Source organism: Patella vulgata, chromosome 9 (assembly GCF_932274485.2).
Source record: "Patella vulgata chromosome 9, xgPatVulg1.2, whole genome shotgun sequence".
Classification (NCBI taxonomy): domain Eukaryota; kingdom Metazoa; phylum Mollusca; class Gastropoda; family Patellidae; genus Patella; species Patella vulgata.
Genome location: NC_065887.2, coordinates 38416047 through 38434712, shown reverse-complemented (window position 1 = coordinate 38434712; position 18666 = coordinate 38416047). Strand labels below are relative to the sequence as shown.

The window sequence follows — 18666 nt, the reverse complement described above, 5'->3', positions numbered from 1 at the left end:
TAAAAATCACGGGAAAAGACGCGGGCAGTGGATTATCCGACAATTTAATTAGGCTTCGATATTTGTAATAAATAGTCAGCGATAAAGGCAACATCGTCTTGTGTATGCAATGAATTCTCCTCCGACTTCGCACCCGTTGTGTCACGTGACACAAACATGACCTCTTTTGATTGATTTTTTTTAGCCGGGTATTCCCTGATAATTGCAATGTTTTGAGAAGGATTTGAAGCAAAATTATGATAAATTAATTAGTTTGAATATGTTTTTATTCCGAATATATCATCAAATCACCCAGTTAGTACCCGAGAATTTATCTTTAACTACGTAAATCCTAGGTTTTGTAAAACTCGCGGTCGTTGCCGTAGCGCGGCTGTCCGGGCAAAATTTCCCTTATATAGAAGACTGTATGGCGTATGCCCATCTTCATTAGCCCAGTCGGGCTATCCATACTACTGCGGGTTCTTTGGCATGTCTTTTTAATCCCGAGTCTGAAAAGAAATAAATTAACGAACAATATTATGTGGTTCATTTAGTTGGATTTGGATATCGCATATCTTTACGGTTCATATACGTATTGCATTGCGCCATAATAGGATTTAAGTATTTCTTTTCAAAAGGTCGACCCGTTTATTTAAGTTAATATTTTTTTCTTATCCATTGTTCTATTCACCAGAAATATAATATCGACTGTACTTTAGTATATTTGAAATGGGGTTTAACGTCCTACCAAGACGTAGTGGTTTAATACAATATAAATGGTACAATGGACTATTCGTATTTATATATTATAGGCTTGTCTGTATTCAATAAATGTTGATTTAATTATATATCAATACTTTATTGTGTACCGATTCACCAGAATTGTGCCCTTGACGGGTTTTGTGCATATTCTCTCGCCAGAATATTGACCCTCATGGGTTTTGTATTACATGTATTTGTGATTAAGGGTGATTTACTCTGTTCTGTGTACAGTAGTACGCTACATGTATATTTACTGCTATAAAGTTTTAACAACAAACGTTAGATTAAGCTGTAATACCAGATATGAATACTGTTTGGGCTTCTTGTTAAACTTATTTTGAAGTTGGTGTATTCAAGTGAGGAAGCTTTTCAGCACGCGACGTAGTGTTTATGATGTAGCTGGTTGAGTGTTCCCGATATGTACTGGAAATAAAATTGAAGTAGAAAATATTCGTGTAGCTAACCACACTCGGGTTTCTGGCGTGCGAATTTTGTTGAAATTTCAATTATTGTGACAGTGATATGGAATCTAATCCAGCTGACAATTATCTAACCTGTTTGTGAGTCGATTAGTCGATTCGTCATTGGAAATTAACTGAATATTATACTACAGTATATTATTACATTATATATGCTTCTGTGGCCTCATGATTGAGTGACTGAATTATTATGTGATATTAATTATTAATTTAGAAGGATACGTATGGGAATCAATTATATTCAGGGCTATATGGTTGGTCTCACAATGTAATTAATTTAATGTTCAGGTGAACTATTGTGAAAGCGTGTTATGTATTTCAAAAACATTGCCAGTTGTCGTCAACAAAGATGAAACTATTATTTATATTAAAAAGTGATATCTCGACTAATAGTTTTAAAAACAAGCCCATCAATTTTTTTTAGCAACGATTGGACTGATGATGGTTTTAAAGGCATACCGTTTACTGTAGTCAAATAACTCAGAGACTTTAAGGATAATGATTCTGGCTGTGACGTAATTGAAAGAGATTAACGGATTATCGTTATATTATGACAGTATGATGACTATAGCACGTGACAGGAAATCAATATAGGCCTCTAACGTGTAAAATCGTTATATGGTCGAGTTATTAATAAACAGGATTTGCATTATTTGTGAATATTATTCAAAGTTAAAATGTCCGCAAAAGAACTTCTGGTTATTGCGTCATTGCTGATTATTACTTTGCCGCTGCAAGGTAAGTAAGATATCTGGATATTTCAGGGTGATTGAAGAGATCGGATACCCCCACCCCTACACTAACCCTATCAAAGAATTTTTAAAGATACACGAATTTTCCGTATGGACATGACATTCCCAAAATGGCCCTGATCTACCAAACCGGCAATATCATTCTATCGGTCCTTTTAAATGGATGGCGCTTAACCTATCTTCGGCAATTCATCTGGGTCTGTTTGCAACTGATACAGGGCTGTTGGAAATGAGTGAAAATGTGGCAACGTTTGGGGGTACAGCAAATGGTATTTTTTTTTTTGGGGGGGGGGGGTGTGTGGCTGGAGGTGGGGATAATTCTCAACCTGAACCCCGGGCGTCATCCCAATCGATAGACACAATTTCCTGTTATTGAACTGTGACGTAGATAGCGGGAACAATATGTAAAAGGGGGTCTTATTGCTCAACTCCCAGATTGGACTATATAGGACATTGTTCCTCCCTGTTCCCCACTAGTCTGTGATGCAGGACGGAGGGTCTGGGAAAATAAAGTGTCTATATGGTGGTCTGGGATCTTGTATCTACCATTAACTGCACACTGAACAATTGCTGGTAGTTTGAAATCGAAACAAGAGTAGGCCGTAGCACACGATTTCCCTCAAATACCCCGGTTGGTGCAGAAATCTAAAATGTTGAGCCCCATTTTCATATCCAATTTCTCTCAAGGTCCGCTTTCAAATTCCCTGATTAAACAGTGTATTTTGCTGATCGGTTTTGTACAGAATAATTTAGTCTATGTGTGACGCCCGTAAACAAAATATTGTGTACAATAAAATGTGGGATACTAAATACAGAATAAAAGACTGGGTAAAAATGGCTTATTGAAATTGACGTTTTACAGTAAACATGTTTCTCTATGGGCCTATAAATGAAAGGGAGATATGAATCAATAACAGGTTTGGTCAAAATAAACAACATATTTCATATATAAAACCCTTCAGATTTGGTTGTATGGAATAATATATCCACCAAAATATCAAAGCTGTATTACTTAACTGTCTGTAATAGAACAATTATTGACAATTACTTTAGAGCAATAAACTGTCATATTATATGGAATACTTTTAATCAGATTGGTGTGAAAATGGTGTAAATTGTATATAATAAACATTGCTTTCAAGTGCATACCACTTGTATATTTGGTAATTGTGAATCCGCCCCCAAAAGGTGGCGTAAAACATATTAGAATTTTTGACCGATATTGTAATCCATACAATGAATTTAGGGTGACATGGTGTTAAAAAGTACAGGAATTGTTGTGGGTGTAGAGATGTTTTGTACTTGGTGATATTATCATAAAGAAATAATTTCTAATTGTCCTTCACGAATACAAAGACATATATATCCATGAATAGATAACTCACATTATATGAAATCTGGGAACATTGAACACGTCTGTACACATATTATTATTCCTATTATGATGACGTTTGTACATACGTACAATATTCTGTCCGATGATTTTAAATCTAGAGACACGCTATATAATATTCGATCCAATGTTTATAGATAGACACGCTATACAATATTCGTTCCGATGCTTGTGTATATGACGACACACTATACAATATTCCGTCCAATATTTAAAAAATACAGAGACGCACACTATACAGTATTCGGTATTTATGTATTGTTTAATGGTCGAGAGCGAGACATTAAGTAGTATATTGTAACAACATGAGGGCCGTGAGGCCCGAATGTTTTTACAATATATTACGCAATGTCTTAAGCTCCAGACCATTAAATAACTTAAAATACAGACACTTGCACGTGCTTTGCAATGAAATACGTCACTCGAGTTCAATATTTTACCAAGTTACGCTTGGCACATTGCCCGTACGATTATTTGAAATAATGGTACTCCAACATCAAAGGATGACGTCACATCTGTATTTTAAGTATGTGGAGACACACACTATACAGTATTCGACCTAATGTTTATGAAATGAGAATTAACCGGTAGATAAAACCATGAACATTAAATATATACATCTTTCCCTTTCTTTCAATAATAAGTCGATATTTAACAAATCCAATCGAAGTAGAGAAATGAAATGGGATTTAACTTCCTACTGTCCTGCACCGATTGGACTTACAGGGTGCTATGATGGAAATTTTACGGTGCTATGGCCTACTCTCATTTCAAATTCCAACTGTTAAGAATTATTTTACATGCACGCCAATGTGTGCACAATGTGTACACGGGACCTCTATTGTTCGGTCCCATCCGAACGACTACACGTTGCCCTTGTCATGTCCTGCGCCCTACACCGCTAACAAAGGGGACCTCTATTGTTCGGTGCCCTACACCTCTAACAAAGGGGAACCATGCCGGACAATCCGGATGAACCTTCTCGGTCAACACCGGGATCGAGCGCGGGATCTCCGGGCTATTAAGCAAACGTCTTACTCACTGAGCCACCACAGCTCCCCGTTTAAGTAAAGAAAATCAATAACATCCAGTCCTAAATCTTTATAATCTCTCTCAATCTGATTAAAACACAGATCCTATTTCAGTTCTTTTTTTATAGTTCAAATTTTCGTTTTACTTGTCTTTACTACACTAGGATCTGGAAGGGTTGTTATGTAACCCGCGGTCTGGATGATATAAGGGATTAGCTAATGAAACGGTGTGTGACGGCGAGTTTTTGGTGTGAGGTGCACGGAACTGTGGGTAACACACTAAAAACATCAACGCTAATTGGTTAATCAACAGTCTGACGTCATTGGGTCAAAAGCCACTTGTATGAACCCTGACGCGACCTTCCGTTACAACTAGCCGGATCTTCATGTATTAGAGGCCATCGAAAGTATATAAAAAAAAGAAACGAAATATAGATCAGTATTTTAATCAGATGATGTCGGGGAATAAAACCCGATAGATAGAACGATACAAAATCAATGGTCGTATAATTTACAAGGCCAGAATAATTAATTTGAATATAAATACTTCAGCCCGAGGCATGGATGTACACACTCAGTTCCATTCCACGATTGTACGTGACCCGATATGCCCAATTATCACGTTTCCTCTTGAATAAGGAATTAATTTAATTACATAAAATCAATTTTCAAAGTAAGAATATTTCTAGGTAAGGTTTTTATCAATCTCATTAAATTCTTCCTGTGTTAATATAGAAAGCATGTTACTGAGCTTATGTCGCCCTTGTGCTGCGATGCGACTGTAAAAAAGCCTGTTGCGGTTAATTGCACACGTGCACTTCCTGCGACCAGTTACATCTCGTTCCAGGTTTTGCAAACCAGCCCGATAATTGGGTAAAATTGAACGATTTCATTTTGAACGCTTGCATTTACGAGTCAGTGTTGTTGTGTTGTATTTTTTTTACACTGTTGGCTGGGAACATAGTGTGTCATCGGTGAATTCCCAGTAATAAAAATAACCAACAATCTTATTATTAACATCGTTCCCACAGATTTGATTAAAACACAGATCCTATTTCGTGTGGATTTGTATAGTTCAAAATTTCATTTTACTTGTCTTTACTACACTAGGATATGGAAGAGTTGTTATATAACCTGCGTTCTGGATGATGTGAGGGATTAGCCAATGAAACGGTCTATTACGGCGAGTTTTTGTTTGCCGCAAGGTGCACGGAACTATTTGTGACCCACTAGAAACTCCAATGCTGATTGGTTAATCAAATGTCTGACGTCATAGTGTCAAAAGCCGCTCGTATGACCTCTGACGCGACCTTCATGTAGTAGAGGCTATCGAAAGTATATGAAAAAAAACGAAACAAAATATAGATCTGAATTTTAATCAGATTGCTAGGTTCCCACTATCACGATTCGTGCTTCGATTGAAATCGTGGTTTTAATCGAGAAGTAATCATGGTGATCCTATCGGGTCTTATCATATATTGAGGTCAGTCGTAGCAATCGTGTTTACCGTATCGAAACATATCCGAACCTATCTACACTAGCAGATCGCGGACTCAATAGGGAAATCCTATCATAACACATCGCACAACAGTGGGAACCTGGCATTAAATAGAAATACTTACAGAACGTGCCAATTTTCGATACCAGGGTTAAATATGCCACATTGATTGAGTTAAAAATCATTACAATCATTGTTTCTATGACGATGAGTTTTCAAGAATTGTTTTTAATCTCTATTTGTAGGTATTAATGGTTTCTCTGTGGCAAATGAAACAGCTTTAAGAACGTACTTATTTTCAACAAATGCCTACGATTTAAATGTTCGACCAAAAACAGTAGTTCAACTTGAAGTTCGGTTCAATCTACTAACTATTAGTCAAATGGTGAGCTATTCAGTATAATTTACTTTCCTATTTTTTTTTTATTATTTTCGTTTTTTGGTGGGGGTGGGGGAGGGGTAGAAATGATAACGCTATCTTGTCACCGTTTGGCGGAGATATAAAGGCCCCGTTGCACTTATTCGAAATCTGTAGGTATCAGGCAGAACTAGCCACAATGATGAATTCTCAAAATTCGCACCACATTCGGGAGGGAATTTCAATTAGACCACGAAAGACGTTCGAATACTTAGAATGCGCTTCGAACCCGCCAGGAATGATTCTTGCACATTTCGGCTGTATATTAGCTTTCTAATGCAGCTCGAATGCATATAGTTTAACACCGTAGTAATATCTAGGTCTGAGTTTTTAGAATGCACCTCGAATGTCGTGTGAGTGTGGTTCGATTTCTGCCCAAACACAACCCAAAGTATGATTGTAAGGTGCCTCGAATGCAATCAGAACGCAGCTGAAATACTTCGAATGCTCGAATGTAACACGAATAGATTCCGACAGCAAACGAGGTACAATCGTGGTGCAATCCTGCTCATTCGAGGCGCATTCGTGACATTCTGGCAAGATTTGTAGTGGCCTGCCGTTTCGATTCTCCCTCGAATTCGTTCAGAATATTTGGAATGCAATCAGAATGAACTCAGAATTTTTAGAATGCACTTCGTATATTTAGAATGCACTTCGAATATCCAGGAATATACAAACAAATAATTTTCATTCCGACGACATTCTGGTTCATTCCGTCTCTAGTGTGACTAAGGTCTAAAGTATTTTTTTTTATGAATTTATTGCCTTCAGCCTTTAAATTATAAATATTTCAGATATAAAGGATGAAATAAATTGGGCATCTATTTTTAATAAAACCAGAAATGTCGCTACACCGGAAGTTATATTGCAATTAATCATGTCGCTTTCAACGCAACCTTCGAAAGATAGAGAGCGCGCCATTATAATAAAGCGACGTAGCATACACATAAAATGTTTCGTATTCTAGGTTTTAGGTTTAGGGCTAGCGGATTGTAGGGTTAGCAAAGAAAGAACACGGGTGGCAAATACCCTCAGCAGTTCACGATGGCAGTGTATGCCGAAGAGGAATTGTCACTTGTACACAGTAGATATAAACTGTATATATAAATGTTAGAACAAACCATGTTTGCATGAACGCCAGGCTGTTACTAGGCAGTGATATGTATGAATTGCTACTGTTGCGCCATTTTAAGCCACGTGAATCATATCACTACACTACACTGTTGTTAACGGGGAATCTCTAAAAGAGAGAGAGAGAGGGGTGGGGTTTAACATCTACTCGACACAAACTAGGTCATTTCGGGACTAACATATGGTTCAATTTTATTTCAATAATTCGCTTGCGCGTAAGGGTCTTTAGCAGTGGGAGGAAATCGGAGGACCCGGAGAAAACCCACGAGGTTGAACAGGCGACCCTACTCTTTGTCACGTACAACCGAGGGAATATCTCTAAAACGAATATCAGTCCAAATATGGCTCAATTTCCTTCAGTATTTACAAAGATATGTAGAATTGAAATTTCGATCAATGCCGAGACATTCTGAGTACATATTAGTGTGGATTGAGCCCAGAAATGCCAATGGAGTATCGTTGCTTTACTGTATTTGTCTCAAATTGAGTCTCCGGTGTAACTTGGTAATCAGATCACCCTGGCGGTAATCGGTAAAATATCACTGATTCCATAAATAATAAAAATCCATTTAATGTTTGAAGACCAGGTATAGTAAATCACAGGGCGCGAAGAAATAAACAGATGTACGTTTCATCTGACCAGCTGGGATACACTTAAAGCTAAATGGGATGACTTATTTTTCATTTCAGGACATCCGAGAACAGGTTTTCAAAGTAAGCGGGTGGCTGACCGTGGTAAGAACATATCTTTGTTTTCCAGATAAAAGACACTGAAATAGGAATAATCATGATACAGTAGGTGCCCAAATGGTCTAAAGCATCGTGGTGTCATCACTGGTCTGCCATCTAGTTATATCATAAGTCCGAATCCCAAGGTATACCCAAGCCTTGGGAGGGGTAATATCAATGGTGATGCATTGGACAATCTGTGATATAAACACACCACTGTCACCTTTAGGTGTTGGATAAAATCTTTTAATCTGATCAAATTTCAAGCCGGGGGATTATTTCTCGCTGGTTTTATATTTTCGTTTTCGTTATTTCAGTACATTTGTGTCATGGGTTAAGCCATTAAAATTAAGATTTTGTCCGAAAAATGCAAATATCGTCCACACTTGCCCAATCCACTCGAATAATGAATTAAATTTGATTTAACCTGGTCATATTATTATAGGCCTGACAAGGACAGCTGTCTAGTCCTTTGGATGAGACGAAAAACCGAGGTCCCGTGTATACATTGGAATGCACGTAAAAGATCCCTTGGCAGTTGGAATTCGATATAAGAGTAGGCGATATTGCCGCTGCCCGGGCAAAATTTCCCTCATAGCACACTGTATGGCGTATGCCCGTCTTCATTAGCCCAATATAGGAGCAGAACAGTAGGACGTTAAACCCCATTTCATTTCATTTCATATTATTATACAGCAATGGTATGACAGTCGGTTATCCTGGGATCAGACAACTTATGGAGATGTTGGTTTTATTTTTGCTTTGGATACAGAAGTATGGCGTCCAGCACTTATAGTCAGCAATTCGTTAGTATAGCATATTCTTTTAAATTTTATCAAATAGTGAGCGAAACGACAGAAATACTCAAATGCATCATTGGCGGGTGAACCAAACTGCAGTTTTAAATATGGTGTAAAGAACTCTGTGACTTTCCATTCCAGAGTTACCCCCCCCCCCCCTTTTCCCGAAGGGATCAAATTTCTTGAAGGATCCTTCATCTTTATCAAATTTGGTACCCTTAAGGAAAGCTGCTGTATATGGTATTTCTTGTGAGCTTTTCACGACACAGCTAGTGTGTGTGCGTATTTTTTCCAAATTTGGTGCGAAGCATTAGGGTCATAAGATGACGAACCCGATCCATATTCAGCAGTCCGCGACCTTCCGTCCCAGAGTTAGCCCGGTCCCCTCTTGTCGAAAACGTGTTAACGGGATAGAAGGTACAGTTTTAACGGATTTTTTTAAATTTCAAATTAGGTGTGAAGCATTCGGGTCACGCGAGGACGAATCTTATCTATGCCTATCTGTGTCAGTACAAAAGCATTTCAAAATTAGCCCGATGTCCGGTCCGCCCCTGGGCTAGAGCGATTAGGTACAAACCAGAGCATAATGTAGAATGCAAGGAAAATCTGGATAAGGGGGTGTCACGCGTATTTTTACGGTAATTATACTCACAGAATGGAGAAAATTGAAACTAAATGTGCACGTTTCATTTCATTTCAGTGTGGACAATTTTGAAATAATTCAAGATGAGTATTCTCCTTTAAGGATTGCAAATACTGGTCGAGTTGTCTGGGATCCTCCAGGAATCTATGAAGTCAACTGTGAAGCCGACATCTCATACTACCCATTCGACACCCAGGAATGTTTCATTACTTTACAAAGCTGGGGATACAATCTCCGAGAATTGAACATTTCCGAATTAGGCAACGGGATAAACACGGGACTATATGTCCCTAATGGCGAGTGGGATCTTGTATCCAACTATTTTACCATTGTACAGAGAACCGACATCAAAAATGATGATTATAGTCAGATTATATTTCATTTTAATCTGAAACGAAGATCAGAATATTACTGGCTGAACATCCTATTACCAGTTATTGTCAACTCTATCCTCACCGCCTTAGTGTTTGCTTTACCTGCCGAGTCCGGGGAAAAGATGGGTTACTCACTGACCGTCCTTTTGTCCTTTATGGTGCTGTTGACTCTTGTAGCTGATAAAATACCATCCACCTCCATTAACACATCCATCATAGGTAAGTCTTCAGTAGCTAGCTATTTTATTAACTATCAGTAATTCACAATCCATTTTTTCTGGCAATTAGTTTGTGGACTGTTGGCAGGAACCAATGGTTTAACACCTGTACTTTAGATCATAAGGTTTTCCGTTGGTTCAAGTGACGTGGTTTCGATTCCATGCTAGTACGGTCTTCGGTTCAACCTCGTTTCCTCGAACTGCTAAAGATCCATACGCGCATGCGAAATATTAAAATAAAATTGAATCATGTTACTCCAGAAATGCCGAAATGACCAAGCTCTCTCTCTCTCCTCTGGGAACCGAGCATGGGCCGTTGGTGCGCCCGTAAAAGAACTCCTGACAGTTGAATATTGAAATATAAAACGTAGAAATCAACCGCAACGTAGAAATCAACCGCAACGTACACGCAACCCTAGTAAATATAAATAACTGATAGTAAATCGCTAAGGCCCTGGGTTAATTGTTAATCGGTTACTGAACCCCAGTACATTATATTGCTTACTCAGCTGAGTCTTCAGATTTCAATATAATTCTGCTGAGAGATCGGAGCACAATTTGTGGACTAAGAATGCTATCAATCTGTTCTTAATTGCAACTGTAGGAAGAAATATAAATTTTAAAACATTTAGCTGTTTCTTGACCGTTACAGTACTGTTTTGGTCTCCGGCGTCCGTGTCCAGGGAAACAGTTGATTCATTTACGTATGTTGATTTTTTGAGTGTCTAACAATGGGATGCTTCTAGGGGCACACATACATTAAGAAATGGAATAAGGGTCCAGTAAGCTCCTGTAATTGATTCGCTTTCTTCTTTTGCCTCGTCTTGATTAGCCCAGTTGGTACAGAAAAGTAGGATGTTTTATTTCATTTCTTCCCTTTTGCTCCCACGTCATTATCAACTCAATTGACTGTAAGTCACGTGGTGTATCACATTAACCGTGACAACTAAATTTTTATTCATTATTTTATCTTTTCAGTTGTGTATTTTACTTCAGTGCTGATATTGGGAGCCGTGTCTGTATTTCTGAGTACGGTAGTGCTTGACCTGTACTTCCGGGACGAGAACGAGCGGATTCCCGCTTGGCTGATGTTTCTATCCAAAAACATCGTCGGTCGGCTCGTCTGTTACAAAGGCTGCAAACGAAGGTCAAAGGTTACGGCTATTCAGCCAAACACCAACGGTGATGTGTCTGGTCTCAGACAGGGGCTTAGAAATAGAGATTCTGAGAGGAAAACTGACTCTAAGCGGAAAACGTCTGAGGAAAAGGATGATGTAGAAGAGGAGACATACACGTGGAAAGACATTTCTAAAATATTGGATATTTTCTTTTTGTGGTTTTACCTAATTATTATTACAGTGATAACAATTGGATTTTTAACTGTTGTCGCAACGTGAAAATCCACGATAGGTAATCTCTCGAGCTCAATTCATCCACCCAATCTGTTAAATTGTAATATTTTGTGAAATAATACAAAGACACTACAGTGAATCTATTGGGAGGATCACGCTGATAACACCTTTAGATCCATCTAGACATTTTGTTAAACATACATTATTCAAAAGCTAAATCTGCCTATTGCAGTTCTTTCTTTAGGCCCGAAATGTTATCTAAATTATTTTAATAATTAGACATTAATTAACTTATCCATGCCCATAATCAACTTTCGATGCCAGCGCTAGCTTGCGATATTTAGCGGATTGGAATACATTTTTTTTAAAAATAATTAAACGTAAAAATGGGTAATCAAGACTTTGGGATCTCGGTTCAAAGTGGAGAAATGTGATTGAAATTTTCAGCATATTCCATTTACGATATCTATTTTTAATATTATAGCGAGAACTGCCAACTCTTTATCTAATCTTCCAGAAGGCGCCTTTAAATTTTGATATTTTAAACATTAAAAATGTTAGTTTGATGTAATAGATATACTAACCACAACTTATACTGTTATTAGGGGTATTAACTTACTTTGTTGTTTCAAGTAAAGGGTTTTATTTCTAATGTCGTATTATATTTATTTACTCAGCAGATTGAACCATCTTACAACTTAATATAATCAAGTTAAAACTGGAAGTCCAGCCAATTGTTGTTTGGTAACATCATTGCGGACAGAACAAAATAGCCGTGGGAAAAGAATCTGCTTGCTTTATGCGGCAAAGCGAAAGAAATGAAATGAAATGGGGTTTAACGTCCTACGGTTCTGCTCCTAACCTGGGCTAATGAAGACGGGCATAAGTAGTAATATACAGTAGTTAAAGGGGTATTTCCGGTAGGGGTTATCTTCCCCTGTTTTGTTTACCTTAGCAACGTCTTATGGGCGTGGTTGTTGACCCTAGTTACGATAGAATCACGTGACAATGACGTAATATGAACACCTTGTCCGTTTAAATTTGAATTGTTGGGTGTGTGTGTTTGTAATGTTGTCCGCCTTTTTTTTTAAAGGGGTGGGTGTTAACGGTTAATTGTAGTGCCGAATGAAACCCGTCGCAACTAGGTAATATGAAGTTGTGAGTTTAAATTTGAATTGTGGATAGGGGGGGGGGGGGGTCACCGTAATGAGCGTGCGTAGTTCACCTCGAAACCGCGCACCGTCCGCCCAGCCCAGCCCGCCCGCGCGCCGCGAACGCTGTGGTCATCGTTTTCGTCAATGTATTATTGTTGGTGTGAAACAAAATGTTTTATTTGTACCGCGCATGGGCCCCGCCTCGCCACGCCCCAACGTCTTTTTCGTCGTCGCTTCAACCCAAAGACCAAAACATGTCCTAAAAGACATTCCCGTCAATTGTATAGTTAATTGTATTTGTTAATTGTATTTGTTAATTGTATTTGTTAATTGTATTTGCTAATTGTATTTGTTAATTGTATTTGTTAATTGTATTTGTTCATTTAGTCTTGTTATTTCCTCATTTAGTTGATTATTTATAATCTAATTATTCATAATCTAATTACTTTTTTTTTTCATGAATTCTTTTTCATGAATTTCTTTTCATGAATTATTCATAATTCAGTTATTTTTTTCTTTATTTTGTTTTATTAATTAATTTCTTTTCATTAATTTTTTTCTTCACATTTTCTTTTTTTTTCATTTATTCTTTTTTTTTCATTAATTCTTTTTTTTTCATTAATTCATTTATTTTTTTTTTAAATTTATTTTTATTTATTTAAATTTGGTGAAATTATTTACTGGTCTGGCGGTAGTTCTCAATTTGATCTTTTGAATTTCATGACCAGAATTTGGTTTTAAATAAGAGAAATGAAACGAGTTTTAACGTCCATACTGACTAATAGGGACTAGATTAATATTTTGGAACTTGGATATTCTCAGATCTCACCAATCAAATAATTGTAGTCATTTGTAGTATTAAGTAATATATTAATTAGTATATTAATTGTTTATATTAATTGAGGTTAATCAAACTCGTGTACTTGTTTTAAAAAATATAAATTGTACATCGTTAAGATATGAGAAATGTTTTAAAATGATAATTGTAGTCATTATCGCATTAATTAATATGTTAATTAGTATATTAATTGTTTTATATTAATTTAGGTTAGTCTAACCCTAACGTACTTAAATGTTTTTATTTTAGCATTTGAAATATATTTAAGAAAAATAAAAGTGGTTAGTTCTTTAAAAACCAGGTTAATAATATTAATATTACATTATGTATTTAACAGATGTTTTTCGGGGTAGTAGGTGAACTTTTGACCGATATTCTAAAAAATGCCATGAACCTTTTTAAATCAACCAATAACCTATATTCCTTCTATGCCAGTTTTTTGGGGTTTTTTTTTGCCGAGTTGTTAAAAAAACTACAAGCTGTATGCTGTTAACGCGTAAGAAAATGGCCTTAAAAAAACAAAAATGACTAGATAATTGTAGTAATTAACGTATTAATTAATGTGCGAATTAGTATATTAATTGTTTTATATTAATCGAGGTTAATTAAACTCACGTACTTGTTAAAAGATTACAAGCTGTATGTCGTTAACAGATGAGAAAATGTTTTAAAAGTAAAAGTAGTATTAAGTAATATGTTAATTAGTATATTAATTGTTTATATTAATTGCGGTTAATTAAACTCGTGTACTTGTTTAAATAATTACAAGCTGTACATCGTTAAGGTATGAGAAATGTTTTAAAATGATAATTGTAGTCATTATCGTATTAATTAATATGTTAATTAGTATATTAATTGTTTTATATTAATTTAGGTTAGTCTAACCCTAACTTACTTAAATGTTTTTATTTTAGCATTTGAAATTTATTTAAGAAAAATGAAAGTGGTTAGTTCTTTAAAAACCAGGTTAATAATATTAATATTACATTATGTATTTAACAGATGTTTTTCGGGGTAGTAGGTGAACTTTTGACCGATATTCTAAAAAATGCAATGGACCTTTTTAAATATGCCAATAACCTCTATATTCCTTCTAGACCAGTTATTTTTATTATTTTTTTCTTTTTGCCGAGTTGTTAAAAAATTACAATCTCTATGCTGTTGACGCGTAAGAAAATGGCTTTAAAAAAACAAAAATGACCAGATAATTGTAGTAATTAACGTATTAATTAATATGCGAATTAATTATAGTGTTTTATATTGATTAAGGTTAGTTAAAACCGACATACTTCAGTAAGATTTTTATTTTTTTATTTTAGCCTTTGAAATATATTTAACAAAAAATATAAGAGGTGACCTCTTTTAAAACAAACTGACGGCTAACACTAGATAATGTACTTAAGAGATGTTCTAACCGATGGCTTTTCATTTTAAACTAGATAAAACATAATATCGTGCAGTAAAACATTCCATCCACATATATGTGTGTTACATACAGATGTGATCATGTGATCTGTTTAAAAAAAGGAGCGGCTTATTTAAAAGCTGATGACGAAGCACCATTCCTTTGTTCAATGCCAATCTTTCAGTCTTTCGCGTGGTGGGTCCCCTTTGGACCGATATACTAAAACTTAATCTGGAACTATTTAAAATATGTCTATGAACTTTTGTAAACTTTTGCATTGACCTGAATTCATCTAAAATGCAAATGACTTGCGAAATACACAATTGTCATTGGTTTTCTAGGTCTTGCATGAAATGGAAATTCACCGAACATGCAAATAATTTGTGACATACACTCCCTCATTGGTTCTGTTAGATGAACTTTATGCCGTCTGAACCGTATATGTATATAACCACGAATCCATAAGACCTTCTTACCATTTTTCAAACTTGTGTATCAAAGGAATCCCTTCTATCCTTATAGATTTTTCATTCATTAGTTGTTTTTTTTTCAATAAGTGATGTACATATGATTTATTTTAATTTGTTAAAATCATTTACCGATTATTTATAGATATTTTTTTTTCAATTTGATGGAAAGTTTGCTTCTGTAGTCAGATGTTTGAAATTTGAACAATATTTCATCTGCTGATAGTTTTATATTTAATGAAAGGTTTTAATAAAATGTGGTGGTATGATGAATCTGTTCCAATATTTGAATTATGAAAATTGTATGACCAAGTTTCCATGACCGAAATATGTTCTTTATATAAATGGGTTTTATTTTCGTTACACAGTATTTTAGATTCGATTTATATATTATAGCGGTGGTCACAGTTATCTTGTATGGAGTTATGACATGTTTTAGCACCATGTAATTTAATATCTTTGAGAACTAAAGAAAATGTCTTCTGTAAAGGCAATTTGGTGACTATGTTTAATTAACTCCAGTATTTTAGTTGTGACATATGTTTTAATCATCAAAATAAAAGTCAAGCACCTTGGTGTCATTTGATATTCTTGAGAACCAAAGAATATGTCTTTGGCGTGGGAAAGTTTGGCATGTGTTATATAACCAGTGTCTTAGCTGTGTCAGATGGTTTAGCTATCAAATTACAAGGCAACACGACTTTGGTGTCATCTGATATTCTTGAGAATTGAAGAATGCGTCTGTTGCGTGGCAAAGTTTGACAGGCGTTTTTATTGCCAGTGCCTTAGCTGTGCCAGATGTTTAAAATGTTTTCAAAGTATTTGCTTTTTTTGACAAAAGATTTTGGACAAAGAAAATTTGATTTTGCTTAAGTAAATCCATCTTAATAAATGATGACTCCCAACACACACACGCATGCACAAACACACACTCGGTTCCAAACATGCACACATACACAGATTCGCCAACCACACTCATAGGCTGCCACACCCACACACAACCCTCCTAACACACACACAGTGCTCAACATGCACACATACACAGACACACCCACTACACTCATGGACTGCCACACTTACACACAACCCTCCCACCACATACGCTCTAATTGACTGGGACACCGACACACAATCACCCACAAATCATCTTAACTGTCAAATATAGAGAATGTAATTCAATGTTAAAAAAACGTACTTACCTATACGTGGCACGAATTATATACCCGTCATAAAATGTACACATTTCCCAGCGCTTGGAAATATATGACACCATACAATAACAGATGTGCTTTAACTTTTTTCCTTTAACTTAAAGCCTGATTACCTCCCTTTACACCAGAACTCTTAGAAAGAGCCCCAACATATGCTGCTTCAAGGAGCGCAACAGTTTTTTGTATAATACATACACCATCCTACCGGTACCCATTTACAGCTGGGTAGACTAGAAATACAGGGATAAAGTGTCTTATTCAAGGACACAAGAACTCGGCGCACAATTCGGGCTCGAACCTGCAACCATTCGGTCACAAATCCTACTCTCCAACCATTGCGCCAAGTTTTATGTTACTCGGGGTTAGTACAACCCCAACTTACCAACTTACTTGAATAAGGATGTTTCTATTCTAGTATTTGAAATATATATATATTTAAGAAAAACAAAAGTGGTTAGCTCTTTGAAAACAAGGCTGACATTGCATTATGTACTTAACAAAATGTTTTAACTGATGTTTTTATCGTGTCGTGGGTGATCATTTGAATGATATACTTAAAATATATGTGACCTATTTGAATATGTCAATATGAACTGTATATTCATACTCGACAGCTCCCATGCACACACACCCACACACTGCCATACCAACGCACAGATGTTGGCACAGCATTTTTACAGTGAAATATAGAGGACGTAATTCTAATTGAGCAAAATGTAATAACTTTTGCTTTCTTTTCTATCGTCGTTTTACAGGTCGAATATATTTCCTCAAATACATACATATACATTTACGGGACGGAACAATGTATGCTGAACCCAACATGTAACACTCATCTAGAGTGTCTACCGGTGGTATAATCATGTTATAAGGGAGCACGAATCTTTACCAAATGACCCCACTACAACACATGGCGCGAATTATATCGTTTAAAATTACCCGTCACAAAATTTACACATTTGTCTTTGCTTTGAAAAATCTAACCAATCATAAACATGTATCCTACACGCATTATACGAATTATATGTTATCTCTTGAAATATGTAACCAATCATACATTTTTCTTGTAAATATGAATAAATCAATCAATAAATAAAATATACAAATTAGTTCAAGTCGGCAATTAGTATAATTCAAAAAGTTAGATGCCTTTCAGGACTTACATACTTAATTGATGATGACAGGTAGATTACAGATTTGCTTAAACGTAACATAGTTCGTATCACCAAATCGACTAATGATGGCACACACCCCTTTCACACACACCAATCAACCAAAATATACAGCCTCACAAACACCCACCCACATCGCAGTGCACTTATTCACACATTATTTGTACATGTCAATCCCTTTGGCTGTATTACATTTTAACATATTCAATATCACAACAGCGTTAGCATGCGGAATATTAACTAATATAAGTTGCGTTGAATTAACGAGTAAATTGTTAATTAATCTATTCTTTCATACAAAATAGTCTGAATTTTAATGTATTGATATCTTTAAAAGGTGGTCGGGTATCCGATCATTTACATCACCAGATACTATAGATTTCCATTGGTTCAAGCGAATTATTATTCGTTAACTCCTAACTGACTCATGGTGCCATTACCGTTCAGTGCGAATTATTAGTACCATTACCGTTCAGTGCCAATGTGTAGATGTTCTGCTAATGACGGATTACCGTCCATATTGAAGGACAGTGGTGCAGATGTTATTGAGGGTATATATTGTGATGGTTTTGTGTTAGAACGTCATAGAAATAGGCCTACGCATTATGTGGTTGTAATTTTGTAGTCTAGATAATTAAAAAGTATTCACGATGAATGATTTTTAGTTAAACAATAAATGGAAACCACCATTACAGAAACCCCACTGGCTTCCAGTTCGAGCGAGGAATCAATTTGAAAGCCTTGTAAATGTGTTAATTCGATTTCTTCTGACACCGTACCCGAGTATTTAAAAGAACTTTGCTTTCTATGCTCCCCGCAGTTCCAACCTGTGTACTTCAGGTGATGGCAGCTTATTGAGG

At 36.1% G+C, this 18666-nt stretch overlaps 1 protein-coding gene across 1 annotated transcript; it reads left to right on the top strand.

Annotated features, from left to right (window-relative positions):
* Positions 1 to 1005: 1005 nt before the first annotated feature.
* On the top strand, positions 1006 to 12211 carry LOC126807886 (acetylcholine receptor subunit beta-type lev-1). The gene is made up of 6 exons (XM_050532755.2): positions 1006 to 1958; positions 6140 to 6279; positions 8134 to 8178; positions 8869 to 8978; positions 9673 to 10208; positions 11186 to 12211. Exons 1-6 carry the CDS (start codon positions 1898 to 1900, stop codon positions 11602 to 11604), a joined length of 1311 nt encoding a protein of 436 aa, XP_050388712.2. The 5' UTR covers positions 1006 to 1897; the 3' UTR covers positions 11605 to 12211.
* The last annotated feature ends 6455 nt before the right edge of the window (positions 12212 to 18666 follow it).